The sequence below is a fragment of the Chroicocephalus ridibundus genome, chromosome 23 (assembly GCF_963924245.1).
Source record: "Chroicocephalus ridibundus chromosome 23, bChrRid1.1, whole genome shotgun sequence".
NCBI lineage: Eukaryota > Metazoa > Chordata > Aves > Charadriiformes > Laridae > Chroicocephalus > Chroicocephalus ridibundus.
Window position 1 is genome coordinate 6,122,981 of NC_086306.1, and position 22,239 is coordinate 6,145,219.

The following is a 22,239-nucleotide window of genomic DNA, read 5'->3' on the forward strand; positions in this document are numbered from 1 at the left end:
GGGCCTGGCCGCCGATTGGCCCGCGGGGCGGGCGGCGGCCATTGGCGGCGGGACGGGGCGGGGCGGCGGCCATGGAGCCCCGCGACCGCGCCGCCGAGCCGGGCCCGCCGTGGCCCCCCGGGTCCCCCCGCCCGCCGGCGGCCGCGCAGGTAACGGCGGGGGCTGCGGGGAGGGACGGGCGGGCAGGGCTGCGGCCCCGGGCTCTGCCCCGCCGCGCACGGGCAGCCGAGGCGCCCACCGCACGGCCATCGGGACGGCGCCGGAGGCCGGAGCCCCGGCGGTGCGGGTCAGCCCCGCGCCCCCAGCGCACACCCGGCCCCAACGGCGGGGGAACGACGGCACCGAGCCGCGACGCGCTCTCCGGACCTTTACTCTCGTCTCTTCCCTCCTAAAGTCTCATTTCCTTATTTTTCTCAGCTCGATTTCCAAAAAGATCCGTTTGCATTAAAAATCTACCCGCCCACCCCACCGGGCTTGGGCCGGTGTCTCGAACTGGGTAAAAACCCCACGAAATGGTGAACGCGGTAAAGTTTTACCTTCGTATCCAGTTCAAGGTGACATTTCTAGGGCGCGTGTTTCAATGGAGAGCTCACGGGGGACATGCTGCCATCCTCGGTTGGTTTGATGCCGAGATGACCGCTGGGAGCTGGGCATTGCCGGGCAGGATTGATCCCGGTCCTGGTTAACCGGCCCTGCACAGGGTCCCGGTCCTGGTTAACCGGCCCTGCACAGGGTCCCGGTCTTGGTTAACCGGTCCTGTGGCCAACGCGCCCTGTGCCGGTTACCAGTCCCGGCCAACCGGCCCTGCAACGTGTCCTGGTCCCGGCTAACTGGTCCTGCACCATGTTGCGGCTAACCAGCCCTGCACAAGGTCCTGGTTAACCGGTCCTGCACCATGTCCCGGTCCCGGCTAACTGGCCCTGCACCGGGTCCCGGTCCCAGCTAACCGGCCCTGCACCGACAGACGGAGCTGCCCCTTCCCCGGAGCCAGTGTGCGGCTGGAGGGTCCGGCCACTGCCGCGTCCCCCTCTTCCCAGGTGTGGCACACCAAAACCGGAGCCACATCAGCGCTGACATTTGTGCCACAGACCTCGCCAGCGGAACAACGCCAGCAGCGTGGGGCAAAGGGGGGGAAAAAGCTGGAAAGGGGGGGAAAAAAGCCAGCCCCGCTGCACCCGACGACTTGCTCTTCCCGACTCTATTATTTGTTGTTTTTATTGCAGCAATAGCTTTTTTTAGGGGCCGTTGCGCAAATACTGTGTGAAGGGAAAGGCTTTTCTCTTTCCAAAGAGGCTGTCTGCTGGCCAGACGTAACTGTGGCTCGTTTTAATCCTATGGGATGTGTAGGTTTGATCCAGCTCTTTCATAAATCCCGGCACACAGGTGATACAATCTCTCCTCCGTCAAACAGCTCGCGGGCAAAAAACTGCTTTGCTCAAAGCTACAGGGAGTCATCCTGAAATCCCAATGCTTAATTATCTCCGCTACAGTTAGATGGAGGCTCATGTTCAATACGCATTGATTGCTGGAGTGTGTTCAGATAAATCCTCACTAACGTCCCGGGCGTACAGACCTTTCACACGACGAGTTGTCAAACCCGACCGCTCCCGCGCCCGCCGCACGACCTGCGGCTCGGGGATTGCAACACCCTGCTCCCCCGGCCCCAAAACTGGTAGATCTCGTCTGTTTGCATCATTTCTGTTTGCAGAACGAAAGAGGAAACAAACTTTCCTGGAGTGTTTTTCATCCACCGGTCGGTGACTACACCGACGTGGTTGAAGCTCCAAAGAGGTTCAGGCTTGTGAGGAGTTCTACGTGGGTTTCTGAGCAGGGCTTATGAGCGGAGCATGATTAAGATCGGTGTATCCTCTCTCTTCCCATCACCCAGGCAAATCCATCCCGCTGTAATGCCCCCGACACTGCCCAAGCGTCCTGTGAGGATGGTGGGACCAAAGCGTTTATTGACAGTGGCCAACAGAAAGCCACGTTGGAGCAGGAAAAACCTAAAACTGGGAGAAATCAGCTCGGGGGCGAAGAAACCCCCTAGTGAAATGCTGCAGGAAGGGACAGTCATCTTTCCCCGGGCTGTGCTGGGATGGAGTGGAGCCCTCCTGCCCTGTGTCCATGCCCCATCCGCTTTCCTCTGCTCTTCCCTCCTCTCCAGGCCATGGATTCTCCCTACGCAAATGGAGCCTACAGCCCCCCATACCCTCCGGCTCCCGGTGCCGCCCCGCACTACGCCGGCCTGCCGCAGACACGGGGGTACTACTGCTCCGGGCCCCCGCGGACCCCCTACCCCACCGAGTCCACGGGCATGTACCGGCCCCCGTCGCCCGCTCCCCCCTGGAGCTACGCCCCGCCGGACTGCCCTGCCGAGGGGTCCTCTCTCCGGAGGCAGCAGGTTCCTGGCTACTCCCCACCGCAGGTAAGAGCCGTTCCCAGCCCCGCCGTCGGTGCAGCTGCTGGGCTTGTGCTTCCCAGGATGGAAGAAGTTGTTTTACGGGGCCGCAGCAGAGGGAAAGCCCCCAGTGCCTCCTGCGGTGGGTTCGTGGGTCCTAACGGCAGCTTGCCCTGCCTGCTTTTATTCTTGTAAAAACTGGTAGTCACCCCGTTCTGCAAGCTTGTGGGCTGGGAAAGCAGGACCCGGGCACCACGGCTGAGGCTGTGGCTATTCCCAGGGCCGTCTGGAGTGACTCCGGGGGTAACGTGTTCCCCCCCCTTTTCTTTCAGACCCCGGGAATGCCCATCCCGCAGTATCCGTATGGAGACAATCCCGGGGTCACGCCGCAGGGGCCTCCGCCACAGCCCAGACCCCCGGAGGACACGTGGGCTCCCCCCATCTATGGGGTGCAGCCCCGTTACGGCTGGCCGGCTGCTCCGGCACACGGGAACCCGTTTGTCTCCGAATCCCATCCACACTGGACCGGCAGCGGAGCTCCTTCCCACCCTTCCCCATGGGACTCAAAGGTACGGCTGATGCTTCTGCAGTTCTTCCCGGCTGCCGTCAGACCTCCTAGATTGTACGGCTTTCCTCAAAGCCTGCCTCTGTCTCCTGGGAATGCCCCTTTCTCCAAGCACAGTTACTTTAGGTGGAAACAAAGCAGCAGGTATCCAGAGTACTGCCAGCAAAATCTCCTATTTGCATAGCAAAATCCACGGCTGTAATTCCAGAAAGGTGCTGGAGATACCAGATGTACCAGGGCAGGTCTTGAAATGGGACAGACCTCGTCTTGCTTGTCCAGTTCTTCTCTCTTCAGCAGCAAATGCTGCCAGAAATCCTGCAGCACAGGGTGCGGGACAGACCCGCGGGTCAGTTTGCAGACTCTGGTATTCCTCTGCAAGTGCTTGGTTTGGGCACAGTCATCCTCTACTGAGGAATGATTTAAGCAAAAAATTAAAGGAAGTGATGCATTTGGTGGGGTCTGTTCATCTCAGGTCCCTCTGGATTGAAGCAGGAGTGAAATGATTCTCCAGAGGTTCGGTCCCTGGGCAGCAGCAGCCTGGATGGGGGATGTGGGGATACGGGGATGGGGGCTACTGTTATTTGGGAACAGCTCGAAAGTGCTACCTGCAGAGAAACGTCTTCTCCAAAGGGGACCATGTTGAAATCTATTTAGCATCTTCCCTGTTGATGGGTAACGAGCGCTCCGTGGCTCACGCTGTTTCTTCTAGACGTGTGCCTCTTGCCAGGGATCTGCTCTTTAACAGCCTGGGACAAGAGCGTGGGTCCCGTGTCCCTCTCTGGGACTTTTCACAGAAGCCAGCCCGCTTGGCAGGACACGGGGTGCCAGCCCACGGGGCCGTGATGTGTTATGATGTCATGGTGTGTGACAGTCTAGAAAATGCTGCCCAGATCCCCGGTAACGTCATGCCTAACCCGGTCTGCCCTGTCCTCCCAGGCATTCACACCTCAAAGCAGTCAGTGTCACCTGCCACCCCGTTCCCTCAGCCCTGCCTGCCTTTCTAGTGAGAGATAAAAGACCTGGCTTTAAGGGAAATGCACTTAAAGATTTTTCCTCCTTCTGACTGTAGGACAGTGCTTACGACAAACCTGAGCAAAGCGCAAACCAACACAACTACTATCCCGATGTCCATCACCAGCACTCTGGGACCATGAATGACCACAAGCCAGCCACGCCGCTCAGCGCCAAGCCATCCCCCTCCAACCCCAAGGTGCAGTACAGCGCCCAGCCCCAAATGTACGACAGCGCGTCTCGGAAGCTTTTAGCCGGGAACCGGGAGGCTGGTTTTAAACCCGGCGACCAGCATTCATCAAATTCCGCAGCCATCCAGCCCGAGATTCAGAGAATCCTCCACGTTATGGCGGAGGCTGAACAGCTGGAGCAAGAGGTGGATGAATTTGTAGGAAAAAAGACAGATAAATCCTACCGGCTTCTGGAGGAGATGTTGACGAAGCTGCTGTTGGAACTGGATTCCATCGAGACTGGTGGCCAGGACAGTGTCCGGCAGGCCAGGAAAGAGTCCGTCCACAGAATTCAGGCCATACTGGAAAAACTGGAAAGAAAGGGATTGTGAAAGCACATCAGCCCCAACACACAGTCTGTTGCTGAGGTTCCAAAGAGTTTTAGTTCTGTTAAATCTCATCTCTTTCTGCTACGCACTATTGACAATGGAATAGCAATAAGCCCTGGGTTAAAAACACAAACAAAACCACCAAAAAAACCCCCCAACCCAGCAGCCCGGCCCCAACCAATAACCTGGCAATGGACAAATTAAGAGAGGTCCAAAGCAGCAAACGGAATTGTTTGTTCCAGGCCTTGGAAAGGCAGAACCACCCGAGGTGCTTACGCTGTAGGGGTCTCCATGGGAATCCACATCCTCTGCATCAGCGGGAAGAGAATCACTGTACAAAGTTCCCCAAACCAGCCCCCATCTCTGGGTGCCTCCTGCAGCCGCAGCAGTTCTTTACGCAGCTGAAACTTCTCAGATGTGGTCACAACGGTACGTGCAGCCACAACCAAGACTCTGGGCTTGTCGGTCACTGTGTGTCTTTTCAGCTTCAGCTTCTTCCCATAAAAACTTGTGTGTCGTCGTAGGGTTTTGCTTGGTTTTAGTGCACTCAAGTAGCTACACCGAAGTGCTGCAGAAAGGGACCACGCTGGCAGCCCATCAACGCAAGCAGATGTCACGTCATGCTGTTCCTCCTCTGTCGCGAAGGGCCAGTCCCTGGTTTCCCCCGTGGACATGGGAACACAGCCTGGAAACCTCCGTTCTGCCACTGGAAAGGAGAGGGACAAGCCGAGGAACGATGTCGGAGCAGAGCAACCCAAAACGGCAGGACGCTTGGAAACGCTTTCCAGGTCACTTGGGTGAAAATCCACTTTTTAATTGTAACGTCCTTCCACGTACTGCAAGTTTTGTATTCCACTGCAATGCCACCCTGGTGGCACTGCGCAACACGGAGGGGAACGGCTCAGCCTGCTGTTAACCTGGTTACAACATGGTAAGTGAATCATGACTGTGTGTGACGAGGTAATAAACCCTGACAACTTCTAAATGTTATTTTGTAATTAAGACGTCTCAAAGTCTCTTTTCTTTAAAAAGAAGCCGTGGGCAAGGTTGTGTAACTCTAACCAATGCAGGTTACAGCCAGGCAGTCTCAGCGGCCGATGGTTAGGGATGAAGGCAAGTCACCTCCGAGGATCCTGGTGGGGTACCGTGTCCCCCATCACCTCCCACGCGGTGCAGATGCCTCAGGAGCCTTCAGTCGGGGTCCGGACGGGTCTGGAAGGGGTCTTGGCGTGCCTGAGGCTGGGAGTGCCCTGACTGCGGGCTCTGCGGGCTGACAGCTGCCCCTGTCCTGACGGCACCCGGCAGATCCCACACCATTCCCAGACGGGGCTGCGCGCACGGGACTGACCTTTGCCGCTGGTTGGATGCGTCTGGCATCACGTGCAGTGGTCAGCCTGCAAAAACAGCCCCGGCCGAGGTGAGCCAGGAAAGAGCTGAATGTCCTGGGACGGATAAATGCTGGGTTGCTATTTTATTTCGTCCTCTGGCGAGACAGAGAGCAGCCGGGCCAGGCTGTCCCTCCTTCGGATACAGCATGAAATCCGACTTCTGAGGACGGGTGGCTGTACTGGGAGATAAAGCAGATAAACAGACCGATGCCCTGTCACTATACCCAGCCCCAGTCAATGCCACCTTTCTTTCTCTGACAAAGGCAGCAGTGTCGGCAGCATCTCCAGGAATTAATCCGTGCTTTGCGTTTGTTTCTTTCTGTGAAAATACTCGTGGTAGAGACGATTTCCACACTACCAGCCTTGCTACCAGTGGCTTTTTAAATCCAGAGGAATGAAGAGCAGCACTCTGGTGTCTCTACCCTTTTCGGTTTATCATATGGTTGAAAATCTTGTTAAACGCTGCCTCTAATGTCCTGAAATCTTTCCCGAGAGACTGCTGCAGGTTCACTGAATTAGCCTGATACAGTAATAACTTCATTTAGTTTTTTTGAAAGGGAATATGAGCAACAAAACCTATCAACCACTCTGAAGAAATGCTCGGTGCGGGGGCAGAAAGCCGAGTCCTTGTGCTGCAGGATCGTTAGCAGACTCAACTCCAGATTTACCGCGTCCTGCCCTTCTGATCCGTTAGCATGCCCTGCAAGGCTTGGCTGTACAAGGCTATGAAGGAGATGAAAAAATAAAGAAGGAATGTAAAGAGACCTAACTTGTCGCATTCTGGAGAAGAGGTGCCGAATCCAGCCGTCGGAGCCGCGGTGCGCGCAGCACGCAGGCAGCAGCCTGAGCCACGCTCTGCCCCAGGCAAAGGCTGCGGGGGTGGCTGTGCTCTCGTGGGGCGAAGGGGGGCTCGGGAGGAGAGAACTGGTGATGCCGGGGGGCAGAACAGCCTCTGCTGCACTTCTCCTTGGTGCTCAGGGCACGGCTGCGCTCTGAAACCACCCGTACCTGGCTGGAAGGCTCTCCTTTCTGCTGGAGGCGGATGCACGTTTGATCCCGTAACTCATACTGGGGAGTGGAGCCAGCCCCGATTAAAGCGTGACCACCCTACCCTGACGCTTCGCTCTCCGGCCATTTCAGGTTCAGCACCAAGTCCAGGCCACAGTCTCACCGCATTTGTGCTCTCCAGGGAATTACCAAAGAGCTCATTCCATCCTCTCTTACCACATTTGTTTTTTTATTTGGTTGGCATGGCTGTTGAAATAGAGGTTTGGATTCCCTTTGGGCAGGATCTAGCCAAAGTCTGAAATTTGTTGCTGCAAGAGGTGGTGCAAGTCCTACTTCAGCAGAGAAAGTGGAATCCTTCAGCTTGTCAATCAGCGTGGATTGACTTCTACAGCCCGCGGAGCTGTAAAGGACAAGTCGCGGCGCCGGCAGGTGCCTTCACACCCCTCCCAGCCGCAGGGTCTCCCCGCCTTTGCTGGATCAACCCCTTTATCAAAGCGCCCCAAGAAGGGGCAGAACCGCAGCCGAGCTCTAACCCCCCACACTCCGAGAGCTGCTCCCCGAGCACCGCGGCCACCAGCCCCGGGGCAGGTGTCCCTCCCGCTACCCGTGGGTTTCACAGCTCTTTCTGCCACCGTCACCTGGGTGAGGTGGCAACAGTCAGGGCACTGATGTGTCAGCCCTGCTGCTTTTTTGAGGACGTGGCGTTACCAGCAGAAGTGCTGCAGCAAATCACTGCTTACAGGTACGTGAAAAGAAGCAGCCAGCAGCCAGCTTCAGTCAGGCTGGAGTCTGTGGAGCTGGCTGAAACTGTATTTTCTGTATTTGTTTCAGTAGCAAGAACTGCACCAGGAACAAAACAGTATTGTTTATGGCATCCTGTTTGCTCTAATAGTCATTTCCCTCCCCTGCCAGTTGCCAGGGAAAAGAGGTAAGTAGATTCGAGCTGTGCGAGGAGGAGCGTGGAGCAATCCCGATACCTTGCAAACTCAGTAGCACTGCAATGCAGTCAGCCAGGAGAGGAGAAAAACCCACACGCTCAGCTGCTGTATCACCAGCGCTCTGTGGACTGGGACAAAGGTTTCCCGCTGGGGAGACGTGGTAAGAACGATACGTTTATCTCTTCACAGGAAAAACTGAAAGTACGTGCGTGGCACACAAGCCAAAGTCTGGGAGGAAGGAGGGAGGTGGGTTTCTTCTCTGGTGTTTTGGTGCTGAACCTATCGAGGTAACGTATTCCTTTACAATATTTCCTCTTCCGGAGTTTAATTCCCCGCATGTGGGAAGGACTTGGCAGAGGCTTATGTAAACTCTAGTGAAAAGCACAGGAAAGAACATCACAAAGTGGGCCGAAATGGCAGGTTACCATTTCAGCGGGGCTGGTTATTTGAACAGCTCTGTGAGAAGAGGCGGCTGCGGCCGACGTTTCTGCGTCCCCGGGGCGGATGGTGGGTTCTGTGTGTTTCCCCCAAAGCTGAGCCGAGCCGAGGGCCGGGCTGTACCTTCCGCACCACTGCAGAACGCTCCCGCTGACGTAACCGCATCCGTCCCCGCCGTGTCCCCACCGCCTCCTGTCTCCTTCAAAGCAGGACCAAAGTGGGTCAGGCTTGGACGGCGATCTGAAAGGAGAGAGACGCTGCAGCAGAGGTGCAGGCAGGAGCTGTGACAGCACCGAGCTGGCGCGGGCCCTGCGCAGGCCAAGCTGCACCAACAAGGTTTGCAGCCATTTGCTTTACAGATGCAAAACTGAGGATTTTAGCACTTCTGGCCATTCAGTCTTCCCAGCCAGTAACTGCCGCGGTGGAGGTGAGCACAGGGATGACAATTACTGGCAACTGGTTTATCTTACACCATCCACCCACACCACAAAGCCCCAGATTAGAAAGCATGTCTCTATATTTATCACGAGGCTCGTCTCTGCAGAAACCAAACTCTTATTCCGGGGTTGCCCTGTCACTTCTACGAGCAGCATAAACCATCAGAAAAGGGTTTCTCAATCTCCACTGAGGCGAAACAGGCACATAAGGATTGAAAAACAAACACTAAATCAGCATCTCGTGGTTTCTGCTGTGGAGCACCCTATGCTCAAGTGTTTGTGTTGCACGTGGGAGGCAGCTGGCACGAAGGCACGTGCTTCCCGGCGATGCTGTGCCGACACCGCATGCCCCTGCCTGCCCGCATCCGGCTCAGGGGCATAATGACCATCCTGGACTCAAGACTTAGGCCAGAGAATCCTAATTAGCGCTGGCATCGCCTGCCTGCGATGGCTTTTGGGTGTGGATCCACCCGGGCCGCTGCCAGCCGCAAGGGCTGCGCAACCCTCCCGAGAGCTGCGGCCGCGGGCAGGGGCTGCAGGCAGGAGCTGTAGGCAGGATATGCAGGCAGGGGTTGTGGGCAGGGGACGTAGGCAGGGCTTGCAGGCAGGACAGGATACAGGCAGCGCCATGGGCAGGGATACAGGCAGGACTGCAGGCAGGGAATATAAGCAGGATCACAGGCAGGATTACAAGCAGGGATACAGGCAGAACTGCGGGCAGGATGGCAGTCAGGATGGCAGACAGGATCGCAGACAGGGTTGCAGGCAGGATGGTGGGCAGGATGGCAGGCAGGGGATATAGACAGGGATACAGGCAGGATGGTGGGCAGGCGATGCAGGCAGGATTGCAGGCAGGACTAGAGGTAGGAATAGAGTCAGGATGGCAGGCAGGGATGCAGGCAGGAATAGAGGCAGGGAATGCAGGCAGGGTTGCAGGCAGGATGGCGGGCAGAGAATGCAGGCAGGAATAGAGGCAGGATGGCAGGCAGGGGATACAGGCAGGATTGGAGGCAGGACGGCAGGCTGGGATACAGGCAGGAATAGAGGCAGGACGGCAGGCAGGGATGCAGGCAGGATGGCAGGCAGGGATGCAGGCAGGGACACAGGCAGGACGGCAGGCAGGGATGCAGGCAGGAATAGAGGCAGGACGGCAGGCAGGGATACAGGCAGGATTGGAGGCAGAACAGCAGGCACGGATACAGACAGGAATAGAGGCAGGATTGGAGGCAGGACGGCAGGCAGGGATACAGGCAGGAATAGAGACAGGATTGGAGGCAGGATGGCAGGCAGGGACACAGGCAGGATTGGAGGCAGGACGGCAGGCAGGGATACAGGCAGGATTGGAGGCAGGACGGCAGGCAGGGATGCAGGCAGGGATGCAGGCAGGACGGCAGGCAGGGATGCAGGCAGGATTGGAGGCAGGACGGCAGGCAGGGATGCAGGCAGGGATGCAGGCAGGGATGCAGGCAGGGTTGCAGGCAGGCATGCAGGCCTCTCCGCGCCTGGCCCCGCCCGTGACGCCGCCGTGGGCCGGGCCGGCCGGGGACGCCGCCCCGGGCTGGGCGGTCGCCGGGGCCGGAGCGGGGCCTGCGCTGGCGGCCGGGCCGGGCCCAGAGCAGCCGCCGGAGGAGCCGCCGGGCAGCGGGGCCGCGAACCCACGGACCCGCGTGTGCCGAAGCGGCGGGGAGGGGAGGGGGCACCGCCGCGTCCGTCCCCCCGCGACCGCCGGCGCCGCTGCGGGGAGAGGGGGCATTTTCGGGGAGCGCCTTCCATTTAAGACGGAATAAGGATTTCCGAGCCGCTCGGAATCGGCCACCCGCGTCTCCCGCCGCCCCGGTGCGGGAGCATCATGTCTGCCCCGGAGCAGCAACAGGCGCAGCCGCCCCCGGAGCCCGGGGAGCCGGACCCCGCACACGGGTACGAGCCGGTGGCCCCGCACTGGTTCTACTGCAAGGTGACGGACGGCAGGGAGCGGTGGGTCCCCTTCAGCGCCCAGGACTCCGAGCGGCTGGAAGAGGCGCAGGGCTCAGGTAGGGGGAGAACACCCGTGGGCAGGGGCTGGGGCGTCGGGGACGGCAGATTGGACTCCATCCCCCTCCAGGGCCTGGGGGATTTCACAGCGGTGCCCGCCTTCAGCTCCCATCATTGCTATTTTTAAATTGCCCTTTGATTTTAAATACCCAGTCACTGCTCTTAAAATCGCTGTAAGGAACGGGCCTGTAAGGTCAACGGGGGAGCATCAGGTGCGTGCCCAGGGGAAGCGCTGTCTGGGTATCGGAGGGAAATTCCCTGGGCACATCCAGCTTCTGCCTGGGATGCCAAATTTTCCCTCGGGAATTTTAAATTTGGACTTTTTTTGGCAACGTGCCTACTCCTAGCGCTGTAAAGGCATGAATAACTAAGCTGTTTGGGTGCATTGAATGGTCTGACCTCATTCATTTGACAGATGCTCTAAATTACGTATCACTGTACTGCACAGCACCCTGGTGGGTGTGGATGGGACAGTGTCAGCAGGATGTCAGAAATTCGGCTGGGGAGATTCCTCCCATGTGGATGCGCGGTGCTCTGCCTGCTCTGAGCGGCACCGCTGGCGATGAGACCCCGCCGTGCTGCCGAATACGGCCTGTCAGCACGACCCGCTGCCAGGACCGTGCTCGAAGCACTGCTGCTGCCGACGGCGGCAGGCAGGGCTCCCGTTGCCCAAGGGTCACTCCGTCCTCCCTCTCCTGGGAAGCTCTGGATTCGAGGCCATCCCGCCAGTCCTCCGTGCCAGGACCGCAGCCGAGCCCAGCACAGCCTGGCACCGGGCGCTCCCCCGGCAGCCTGGCCAGCGGGCAGACCCAAACGGCAGCAGAATTAACAGAATTTGAAGCCTGTATTGGGATCTGTGCAGTTTAGAGGGGAATGGCTGAGAGACCCGTAGACCCGCACCTCCACCATAAGCAATGCACTTCCCAGGGACACAAATTCATGTTTTACCATCTAAGTGAGGCAGAAAGAGTCCGTGTAAGCCTGTGCCTGAACTAGAGAGGAAGATGGTTGTAGCTTAATGCCTTCGTCTTACCTTCTGTCTCCAGGGCAAGTTTGACTTGGGGCATCTCTCCTAGGATGCCTGCCAACGTTGTTCTCCGTGCTTGGATACGGAGAACATTGGTGTCTGCTGCTGTTGCTTGTGCGTGCTGCCCACAGGAGATGCTCCAGTCTCAGCCCCGTGATCTGGCGTGGTACACAGCTTTCTGGTAGCGTGCCTTGCTGGTCCTCTCACGATTAATTTCAGGCCTTGGTTCCTGCAGGGAGAGACAAAGAAGATCTGGTTGTCCCAACGTCGGGGGGTAGGTACGATGTGCACCTGAAGAAGAGGCAGCGTGTTGCGGTGTACTGGGAGGAGGAGGTATCTGAAGTGCGTCGCTGCACCTGGTTTTACAAGGGAGACAAAGACAACAAGTATATTCCCTACTCAGAGACCTTCAGCGAAGAACTGGAGGTAAACACGCCTTTCCTGGTAGCTTCCATCTTGCCGAGAAGCATCTTGGCTTCTCATTGTCAAATACTGGCCCCGACGTCCCAAACTCCACAGGAGGCAACTGGCACCACGGTCACGGCTGAGGACACGAACTCAAAAGAGGCTTTGGCACGGGGTTTTTGCAGCTGATTAACAGAACTTTAACACTGCCGCTGCCTCCCTGCCAGCCTGCTGGAACTAGGTGGCCTCCCCTTCCTCCCGCCCTTGCCCAGGCCCGTTGCCATCCTTCTGCTACGCGCTGAAGTGCCCGGGTGCTGTCGGCACGTCACGCAGCTCCGGCCTTGCTCGTAGCCTGGCTCTAGCAGCTTTGCGCTGTTTTGCGCTGTCTGCTGGGACTTCAGCGCGACTCTCCTTGTGAGAACCGGCCTCGCTGCGCTCACAGTTTCACCAAACCCAAGGGAACTGTGAATGTGGGAAAGAGGAACCATCACCAGGGGGACCCACTGAATGTAGACTTCAGTGGTCTGTACTGTTAATAGCTGGAGACTTGCTTTGGAAAGAGATATATATATATATATATTTAAAAATATACATCTTTACAATCATCTGTATTCTAATGTACCAAAAAATACCCTTCTGAATTGACGGGGAAATCTGCTGCTGCTGCTATTAAAACGGGGGCTTTCCTGGAAGCTCTCCAGCAGCTGATACTCGGATGACCCTGTTGTTCTCTCAGCGTGACCTGGCAGATTTCTCTGCCTCTTTCGCAAAATGTGTCGATAACAGATACCATAAAATGGGTGGGGAATATCCCAGGTGGTTGAATATTCATGGGAATACATTCAGCTGACTTACAGAGGGTGGGTTTTTTTTCCTTAGGAAGCTTACATGATTGCTGTGACCCTGGACGAGTGGAAGAAGAAACTGGAGTCCCCTAGCCGGGAAATCATTATCTTGCACAACCCAAAGGTGAGGAGGGCCTGGTGATCTTTGTGTTCCACCAGCAAGGACATCCCTTCAGTTCTCTTGAGGGCCTGGCTTTATGCTGTTTTTTTTAACCATATCTGCTGAGAAATCAATTCCGTCCAAACAGCATTCCCCTCGCCTGCGGGCGCCCGAGTAGAGAGATGCCAGCAGAGAGTCTGCTTCGCACCTTAACGTTTCTTTACAAACACACCTTTCACTCTCTTTGTGCAAAGGGCTCGTACCAGCGCAGTTACACATCGCGCTCTGGTACCACCCCGTACCGCCTACCAGCTCTTGTAGCAGAATTTCTCCCCCGCTTGGCCCCGGTATGCAGCGCAGCTTAATGACAGGCTCTTCTTGTTTACAAGCTGATGGTGCACTACCATCCGGTTGCCACCTCCGATGACTGGGGCTCAACTCCTACGGAACAAGGTCGACCTCGGACTGTGAAGAGAGGAGTAGAAAACATCGCTGCCGAGATCCCCAATGGTGAGCTCGCTTCTCCCTCCCTCCCACCCTGCCAAAGCTACAGACTCTTTTCCAGCCTGTTTTCTCAAAAGGACTGACAGAAGCTTCCATGATCCTTTAAATGAGGGGCGTATCTAAAAGTTTCATGCCAAAAGGAACTGAATGGTTTTCAGAAACCTTCCTAGCACCAGAGAGCCCGCAGCGTAAACGAACGTGCAGAGGCGGCAGACGCATGGGGGAAGGCACGGCGCTTCCAGCCCCTGCGCTGAGACCAGCACTGTGGGAAGCTCTGCAGTGCCTGAAATAAACCCTCAGGTCTTGGCGTGGACATTCGTAAAGGAGAAGTTTGTTTCCGTGGTGGGGATACGGGGGTTTATTACTTGCCTACATGTAGGTGACTTTCTGGCGCACATGCCCTCCCCATCCCTGAAGATGTGTCGGCTCTGTCCCCTCCCAGCTGTCCCCGAGCTCCCGTGACTTGTCCCCGTGGTGACACTCAGGACTTGTCCCCGTGGTGAGGACAGGCAGTTACTCCCATCTAACCCCTTCATTTTCCATGCCTGCACGCCTTCAGGAAGGTGCATATGCAAACTAAAGTGTGTGGGAAGCAGAGAACAAGACGTAACGTCACGTGGCACCTACCTGAGAGCTGCAGGGACGCAGTGGCCGGGTGGCTCAGCAGAGCAGGCTGGACACCGAGTCCTCTGGGCCTGCCCTCTCCTGTGCTGAATGTGCCCCGGGCCAGGTGGGTGTCACTGCGAGGGCCATCCGCCCCCGCCGAAGTGTGGATGGTGACAGAAGGGGGGACGAGCCGCTTTGCCTTCCTCTACTGTCCCCTTGATCCGGATCCATCCCGGCGCGGGCAGCTGAATTTAGCAGGGCAAACAAAGAAATGTGAGAAATCCCACTGCCCTTTAGGCACAAACCCGGGCGCTAACGCAAGGGTTTTTACCTGGCTGAGGTGAGGATGGGAGGCTCCGCTCTCTTGCGGAGTCTGTGGTTTCAGCGGGTCAGTTCCCCGTTAAGTGACGTCCCGCACAGGGCCCGTGCTCTGAACTCTTCTTTCCTCCTTAGGGGAGCCTCTGCAAATCGATCACCTGGTTTTCGTGGTGCACGGGATCGGCCCAGCATGCGACATTCGGTTCCGGAGCATCGTCCAGTGCGGTAGGTTTGGAGCCCGGCCGGGGTCCTCTTCCCACACGCCGCTTTTAGCGGAGCCAGTAAGCCCTCGTCTGCGCAGAGAATGTGAAACGCTGTCAAGAGAGCATTCCCACCACCCCGCCACTCGCGCTGGCAAGCTGCACAGTCGAATTTGCTGACTGCAGTGGGGAGCGCGAGTGCAAGGCTCACTAACCCATTAAATCCTACCATCTGGAAAGGTCTGGGCAACCACTTCCCATCACTGTGTTCTGCTGCTGCTCAAAATAGTGAGTTTCCCAAATTGGATACAGATTTTCCAAGTAACTGTCTAAACCTGCTAAACTAATTAGTAACCTGCTCAGTCTATTGCTAGGGCTTAATCTCACTGGGTGAAGCCTAACTGCCAGCACCCCATCCGGCGGCCTCGGGAGCGATTTTGGACCAAAAGCAGCGATGCTGCTTCTGGCTGAGGAAATCCCCAAGCTGCGAATGCCTGGAGGTTAGGAGAGTGGGCGAGGGGGAATCACTGCTCTTACACACTCCTCTTAGCACCCGCTGCCGATCAGTATCGGTGACGGGATGCTCAACCGAGTGACTCTGGCCTGACCTGTTCGTTATTGCTTGCTCAGAGCGCTTCAGTTCCCGGAGAGGTGATCACTGAAACTGCCTGGCAGCCCGACGTGATTTAACTTGTAGAAATAAAGGGAGCAGGGATTTTTCACAGCAGACTGTCTTTAGTTCCTATAAAATATACCTCTGCGTTACTGCAGTCTGTTCTTCTGTATGTTCATCTGATTAAACTGCTCTCAAGGCTGCCGACCACCTGAAATGAAGGGAATCAGCCTCTCTCCCTCAGAACTGAGTAATTTCAAGTTCATCTCCTCCCTCAGGATTCCCTTTCTAACATGTGCATCTTCGCAACAGATTTTTTTTTTTTTTTTAATTCCCAAAAGCACCTTTCTTATCCCGACTGCTGTGTTAAAGCCCTGCCCATGTGGAAAGGAGGCTTGTTACAGCTGGGACAGCGAAATCCCGTAAACACACGTGTAAGGACATGGAGCCTTCCCCTGATCTTGTAGTTAAAGATTGAAGGTCTTAGGGTAGCAGCAGCAGCAGCAGATTAAAGACCCTGGTGGGATTTCCCCTGGTAATGATCTTTTCTTTTATCTTATTAAGCGTTGTTGATGCAGCAGGCTGCTCTGTGGCCTGGTGCATCTCGGTAGGAGTTCACGCTCTTTTCCAGTGAACGACTTCAGGAGCGTTTCCCTGAGCATGCTGCAAGCGCACTTCAAGAAAGCCCAGGAGCAGCAGCAGATCGGCCGGGTGGAGTTCCTCCCTGTGAACTGGCACAGCTCCCTCCACTCCACCGGGGTGGATGTGTAAGTGTCCCCGACAGCCACCTCCTCCGGTGCCGGTGTCCGTGGGAACGGCACAGTGCACAGCCAGCCTCCTCCGGCGTAAACTCCACTTTTCCTGCCGGGCAAAGGGACAACTGTGAGTGTTCAGGGCTGTGAGCACGCACGGGTGAGCAGGACAGGGGACCGTGGGCATCCACACCTTGCTAAAGGCCTCTGGAAGCTGAGCACCCCGTTTCTGCACTCAGGCGCTGCTCCACAGTGCCCGAGGAAGGGCAGAGGGCAGGCTGGGCTCCTGGGGAAGAAAGGCCAGGCTCCTTATTCCTGCCTGGAGTGTAAAAGCTGTGCTCTGCCTTCGGTCTCGGCATGAGCCGACGGTCTGATTACAATGTTATGTCCTTTGGGACGGTGGCAATCCTTCTCTGAACTTACACTTTGCTTTAGAAACGTGGCGGGGCTCACTGGCACCTCTAACTGCAGCTCCCTGTCTCCTCTTTTCCCCCCATAGTGACCTGGAGCGAATCACTTTGCCGAGCATCAATCGCCTGCGTCACTTCATCAACGACACCATCCTGGACGTTTTCTTCTACAACAGCTCCACCTATTGCCAGACCATCGTGGACACGGTGGCGTCCGAAATGAACCGCCTCTACCAGCTCTTCCTGCAGAGGAACCCCCTCTTCAAAGGGGGGGTCTCCATTGCTGGGCACAGCTTGGGTAAGGGCGTCTCACCCGCGGGTCCCCTCAATGTCACCGTGCCGTGGGAGCAGGGAGGGTACTTTTGTCCCAGAAAGGAGACGGCGTGGGGCTTTTCCCCGATGAGATGCTGATGCTCTGTCTGCCCACCCCTGGTTTCTAGGGTCGCTGATTTTGTTTGATCTCCTGACGAACCAGAAGGCTGCTCCCGAGGAGGACGAGCACAGCGAGGAGGTACGTGTTCTCCGGTGGCATCTGGACCCCCCGGGTGCTCCTGCAGCGCTTGCCCCATGGGGGTGGCTGTGCCAGGGCAGCGCCGCACCAACCTCCTGCTTCTGCCGCTGCCTGGGGAAGGGGCAGAGACTCCAAAACGTACGGGAGAAAATAAGTGAGCAAAAAGCACAATCCCTGATGGCTCTTTTCACAGGGGTCCAGGGCAACCTCAAGCAACAGGGGTATCGAGGAAGTAAAAGAAATCCTGAAGAAGCTGCAGCTGTCCGAATATTGTGATGTTTTTGAGAAGGAGAAAATGGACAGGCAAGCACTGGTAAGGAGCTCTCCTGTTTTGCTGTCTCTTGTTTGTCTCCTCTTTGCTTTTCTTCCCACTCCTCCCACCCTGTGCACATCTTCCTGGTACTGACTCACCTGCACACGAAACGTCTCTGAGGAGTGCGGCAGGAACAGAATTACAGAGAACAGAAATACCTCCCCGCACACACCTCTCTGCTCCTGGACTCACACCTGGGTTGCTTATTTTCCAGTTCTTGTGCACAGAGAAGAACCTTAAAGAAATGGGAATTCCCTTAGGACCAAGAATGAAGATACTACATTACATCAGCTCCAAGATGGAGATGCAGGTTTGTCTTTCGCACAGCTTGTATTCAGCCAGGTCACATCCCGTTGCTCCCAGACAAGGACCACGTATGATCAGTCCCTGAGCGCCCCGACCTCCTCATTCCCGGCCATCCTCGCTCGGGCGGCTCTCACAGGCTCGTGTTTGCTGTGGTGACAGAGCTGCTTGCTGCTCCCGAGTTACGCTGGTGTTACCCTGCTGCAGGATCACTTCATCCTGTGGCCTGTAAGGCAGATCACAGAGCAGGAGGACTAGTTAACAGTGGTAGAGACTGAAGCTAGTGATGGCAGCTAGAGAGGTGGTTGTCAGGAGTAGGACGATGCTGCTGAGACCATGGGATGCCGGGCAGTTCGCTGCCTCGTGTTCTTGCTCACGGGCGGGAGGACGGGCCGTGGTGTGGGCTCGCTGCAGCAGCTGCGATAGTGGTGTTTCCCGTCGTGTTGCTGCAGGACCAGAGCGCAGCAGGTCCCAGGCACAGCCGGGAGCACCGAGCAGAGCCTGGGTCCCCATCGCAGCACAACCCAGACAGCACAGACGATGGTGCGAATTGCCAGTACCGGGATGTTGGCTTAGGACAGGTAACTACCGAGCTCGGCACTGTGCTCTAACTGCAACAATGAGGCGCTCGTAACCAGCACAGAGTTTGTCTCGTGAAACAAATCCGAATCTCCCTCTCCTAGGTCTCAGCAAACTATCCTCAGCTGAACTACAAGCCCACCATCTTCTTTGCTTTCGGGTCTCCCATTGGGATGTTTCTCACGGTGCGAGGAGTGAAGCGGATCAACCCAAACTACAGCCTACCCACCTGCAAAGGCTTCTTCAACATCTTCCACCCTGTAGGTATAAGGCCCAGAGCCTTCCTGTGTGAAACGCGTGGATCACGAGCCCTGGCTCACTGTTCCCTTCCTCTCTACAGTTTGACCCGGTGGCCTACAGGATTGAGCCCATGATCGTCCCAGACCTGGAGTTTGAGCCCATGCTGCTGCCTCACCACAAGGGCAGGAAGAGAATGCACCTCGGTAAGGGAAGGGCAGCCCCTCTCCCCCAGCGCGGGGCAGCGGCTGCGGCCCCCAGCCCCATGCTGACCCTTCCTGCCTTTCAGAGCTGAAAGAAGGCCTGACACGCATGAGCGTGGACCTGAAGAACAACTTGCTGGGGTCCCTGCGGGTAGCCTGGCAGTCCTTCACGCGAGCCCCGCTGCCAGCCGTGGAGGGGGCGAGTACCGAGGCCGAAGGGGAGGCAGAGGCCAGCGCGGAGAAGCAGCCAGGTCGGTGGTGCGTGCGGGGCGATGGGGAGCCGTGATACAGCATCGCAGCCTGCCCACGTTGCAGCGTGCTGGGGCTCCCTGCAGCCACACCGGCGAGGTGCCCACGCTGGCGTCAACCCCAGGGGTTGCCTTTGAGCTGCAGATGCACTTGGCTCTCCAAATGCCTTCCCCTGTCATTGCCTGAGGAGGCGGGGGGGAAGAAGCAAGCTGACCTCCTGGGGGTCTCGGCACACCCACACTGCTTTGTAAGCCTGCCAAGCCTGTCCCCCTTCTCTAGCTGTCTCTTGCTATGCTGTTTTACAAGAGTCGGAAAACCCTGGGGAGGAAGGACCAAGCACTTAAGCTGCCTCTCCTCTGCAAGAGCCCGCAGTGGGGCGAAGGGAGGGCAGGGTGATGCTGTTGCATTTTCATGGCTGCTGGTGCCCCTTGGCTGAACCACAATGCTCTCTATTCCTCCAGAGACAAAGGCAGAAGAGCCCCCCGCAGCAGTGAAGGAAGAGGCCTCCCTCATTAACGTGGGGAGGCTGAACGGAGGGAATCGCATAGACTACGTGCTGCAGGAGAAGCCAATAGAGAGCTTTAACGAGTATTTATTTGCACTACAAGGGCATCTCTGCTATTGGTAAGCTTCTGCACAACTGTTAAAGCTTCAAATTCATGTCTGATGTAAGCAGAGTGCCATCGTTTTTAAAGCCAATGTAATAAGAAAAGCCTTAACTGAGTAAACAAGATATTCTCTTGCCTGTAACGCAGACATAACAAGTGGGTAGGGACAGAGGAAGACCACTGTAGTTCTCCTTGCCTGGTACTGCCTGCATTTGCACCGTGTCTACCCCATAACCATCACGGATGTCCTGACAGCATGGAGGGAAGTATCCCCCTCTAATTCCCTCGTTCTCCTCCTCCAGGGAGTCAGAAGACACCGTTCTGCTGGTTCTGAAGGAGATATACCAGACACAAGGCATTACGCTGGATCAACCTTTGCCAGGAAGCCAGTGACCAACCTATGCTGTTCTGGCCATTTGATGTAAGTCACCCTGCTTACACCCGCCTTCCGAATTTCCTAGGGCACCTCAGAGGACATCTGGTCCATTTGAGGGAATAATATCCCTTATTTACGGCGCTGTGTCTAAGGCAGGAGTTTGTGTCGGGCTTTTTCTTTGGCCTGTCAGCATGTTTGGCTTCTTTCCTCCCATCCTGCACACAAGCACTATCGGCCACGGGAGAGCTAATCAACTGCTGCTGCTGACAATAAGGGCAGCAGCAACTGTGCACGGTTATGATCTGTTCAGTCCACCAAGGGAACAACCAGATGTGCAGCCCATGCTCCAAGCCTCCCGGGCTAAACGTTTCTTATAGACAAGTAGCGAACCAGAGCGTGGACCCTGCGGGTCTTGCAGGGGTGCTCTCACCCTCTGCTGCTCATTGCTGGCCAAGGGGAGACTGGGGTGAGGCGCATCCTTGGGTTTTCTGGCCCTCAAAGCCTTACGCTGGGTACAGGAGGCTGGGCTGGGTGGGTTCTGGTCTCTCCTAGTGCAGCTATTCCTATGTTCTCCTTTTGCTTTCTTAGATCCAATTCAACCAAGCACTCACCAGGAAAGTCCAGATTTCTTCTCTGCCTTCCTCTCTCCTCTGCTGCCGTGTCCCCCGCATGCTGTTTCCCAAGTACTTGCTGCTACCTGGAGATAAGGATGATTTTCCTCCATTTTGGGTAGGGGCTGGGGGGAAATATATCAAAGGAAAAAACTTCTGCTCACACACACACACAGCACTTGCACTATGACTCCCTGTGGCAAGCTGTATTTTTAACCCTCCACCTTGTAAGCAATCACGCTGGCTCCTCTAGCACCGACGCAGAGTAGCTGCCTGGGCGAGGAACCGCCACCGAGGGCCTGACCCTGCTCCTGGCACAGTGAGGAAACTCCCAGCTTGGGACCTTGAAGAATAAAAGCCTTAAACATGCAGCGTGGAGAGACCTATAGCAGCCTTGGCGAGCGAAGGAGATTGCTGACTTCTCCCTGCTGTAACAGAGCACCGGGCGCGAGGACTGCGGTCTTTGGGAGGGGAAGCGCAGGGCACCGGCATCTGCTGTGAAGCGAGCAGGAATGTGTCTACCAGCGACTCTCATCCCCTTGGACTGCTGCTGCATGGTTGGTGTGTGCACCCATGGGCTGTGCCAGGCAGGACTGCCCCGTAAAACAGCTGGTGAGAGCGGCATGTTTGTGCGCGCTTGACCCGGGCGCTCGTGCCTCCCTGCTGCAGTAGGTTGGTAGCGACTTCTCAGCATCCTCACCCAGCCCACGGCGGACATAAACCACGGGCATCCCTGAAGCACTGCCCGCGTCTCGTGTAGGACCAAGCTAGTGCCCAGGTGTGACTAAACAGGAGGAAATTCACCTCCGGGTCAAGCTACAGCTCTGCTGGGGGAAAGCAGCTGCTCCTCAGCAGCATCCAGGCAATCTGGAGTTCTGGAGGGACAGCCCTCCTCTGCTCTGCAGGGGCGCGGAGCAGCACTGCCGTCCTGCTGCAGTGTGGCTTTCAGGGTGGCTGCGGGGATCTCACGCCAGCCAGGCTCCAGTCGTTCTTGGTTTTAAATACACAAATTGCAGCCGGAGCCCAGATCCATAGGGTCGGGACACTGTGTCCCAGTGACCCCACGAGCCCAGCTCCGCAGTCGCCTGGAGCCTGGGGGCAAGGCAGAGGCTTCATGGTGTGTAAGGTCGTTGCTGTGACAGCCTTGGGAAGAGCCAAACCACTTTCCCTCCCGCTGACTTTTGCCCTGCATGGGGTAAGGAGCCTTTTTTTCCACAGCCTGTTTGTTTGTCCTCCGTTGTACTGCATTATTTGCACTATCTGAAAGGTTTTGTTTGCAGCCTACATCCCTCCTCCCATCCCGAAGGAACAGAAGCTGTTCTTTTACCTGACTGCAGGAACAGACACGCTGCTCAGTCGGCGCCTGAACTACTGATTGCTAAAGCGTCTCCTACAAGAGTAGGAAAAGGAACAGTCTTAACACGGGACACTCTAATGATCAGCTTTTTAAGTTATGCACTTTGTTAAAAAAACAAAAAGAAAGAAGTTAAATACATTTTAAATGTTATTTAATGTCTTTTCCAGTAAAAGCCAAAATAAATAAGTAGATGACTGTGGTGTGTGCCTGTTTGGGGGGAGAGGGAGGGAGGGGGTTGAATAATTCCCATGTGCACTATTATAGGGAAAATTAAAGCTATTTCTGTAACTTCTATTGAAGTTGCAGGGTCGTAGAGGGCTTATATGGCGCAAACTGAAC

At 56.4% G+C, this 22,239-nt stretch overlaps 2 protein-coding genes across 3 annotated transcripts; both read left to right on the forward strand.

Moving 5' to 3' along the window:
• Nucleotides 1-10: 10 nt before the first annotated feature.
• BAG4 (BAG cochaperone 4) lies at nucleotides 11-5,391 on the forward strand. The gene is made up of 4 exons (XM_063358874.1): nucleotides 11-149; nucleotides 2,165-2,425; nucleotides 2,731-2,967; nucleotides 4,033-5,391. Exons 1-4 carry the CDS (start codon nucleotides 72-74, stop codon nucleotides 4,534-4,536), a joined length of 1,080 nt encoding a protein of 359 aa, XP_063214944.1. The 5' UTR covers nucleotides 11-71; the 3' UTR covers nucleotides 4,537-5,391.
• A 335-nt stretch (nucleotides 5,392-5,726) lies between these two features.
• DDHD2 (DDHD domain containing 2) lies at nucleotides 5,727-22,095 on the forward strand. 2 transcript variants are annotated; one of them, XM_063358873.1, is made up of 19 exons: nucleotides 5,727-7,671; nucleotides 7,761-7,857; nucleotides 8,057-8,154; nucleotides 12,036-12,226; nucleotides 13,085-13,174; nucleotides 13,540-13,660; nucleotides 14,714-14,803; nucleotides 16,023-16,158; nucleotides 16,643-16,851; nucleotides 16,994-17,064; nucleotides 17,258-17,377; nucleotides 17,592-17,687; nucleotides 18,133-18,261; nucleotides 18,364-18,519; nucleotides 18,600-18,702; nucleotides 18,786-18,950; nucleotides 19,410-19,572; nucleotides 19,859-19,977; nucleotides 20,521-22,095. In XM_063358873.1, exons 5-18 carry the CDS (start codon nucleotides 13,094-13,096, stop codon nucleotides 19,947-19,949), a joined length of 1,731 nt encoding a protein of 576 aa, XP_063214943.1. In that variant the 5' UTR covers nucleotides 5,727-7,671; nucleotides 7,761-7,857; nucleotides 8,057-8,154; nucleotides 12,036-12,226; nucleotides 13,085-13,093; the 3' UTR covers nucleotides 19,950-19,977; nucleotides 20,521-22,095. The 2 variants fall into 2 exon arrangements, with proteins under 2 accessions (XP_063214943.1, XP_063214942.1); XM_063358872.1 differs by lacking the exons at nucleotides 5,727-7,671; nucleotides 7,761-7,857; nucleotides 8,057-8,154 and adding an exon at nucleotides 8,220-10,772.
• Nucleotides 22,096-22,239: the final 144 nt, after the last annotated feature.

Excerpts from the sequence above, each read along its gene's own strand:
- DDHD2 (XM_063358872.1), top strand. The coding sequence starts at position 10,592 with ATGTCTGCCCCGGAGCAGCAACAGGCGCAGCCGCCCCCGGAGCCCGGG. Across the intron at positions 12,227-13,084 it reads CCTTCAGCGAAGAACTGGAG|GAAGCTTACATGATTGCTGT; the intron begins GTAAACACGCCT and ends TTTTTTCCTTAG. Across the intron at positions 17,065-17,257 it reads AGGACGAGCACAGCGAGGAG|GGGTCCAGGGCAACCTCAAG; the intron begins GTACGTGTTCTC and ends CTCTTTTCACAG.
- BAG4 (XM_063358874.1), top strand. The coding sequence starts at position 72 with ATGGAGCCCCGCGACCGCGCCGCCGAGCCGGGCCCGCCGTGGCCCCCC. Across the intron at positions 150-2,164 it reads GCCCGCCGGCGGCCGCGCAG|GCCATGGATTCTCCCTACGC; the intron begins GTAACGGCGGGG and ends CCTCCTCTCCAG. Across the intron at positions 2,968-4,032 it reads CTTCCCCATGGGACTCAAAG|GACAGTGCTTACGACAAACC; the intron begins GTACGGCTGATG and ends TTCTGACTGTAG.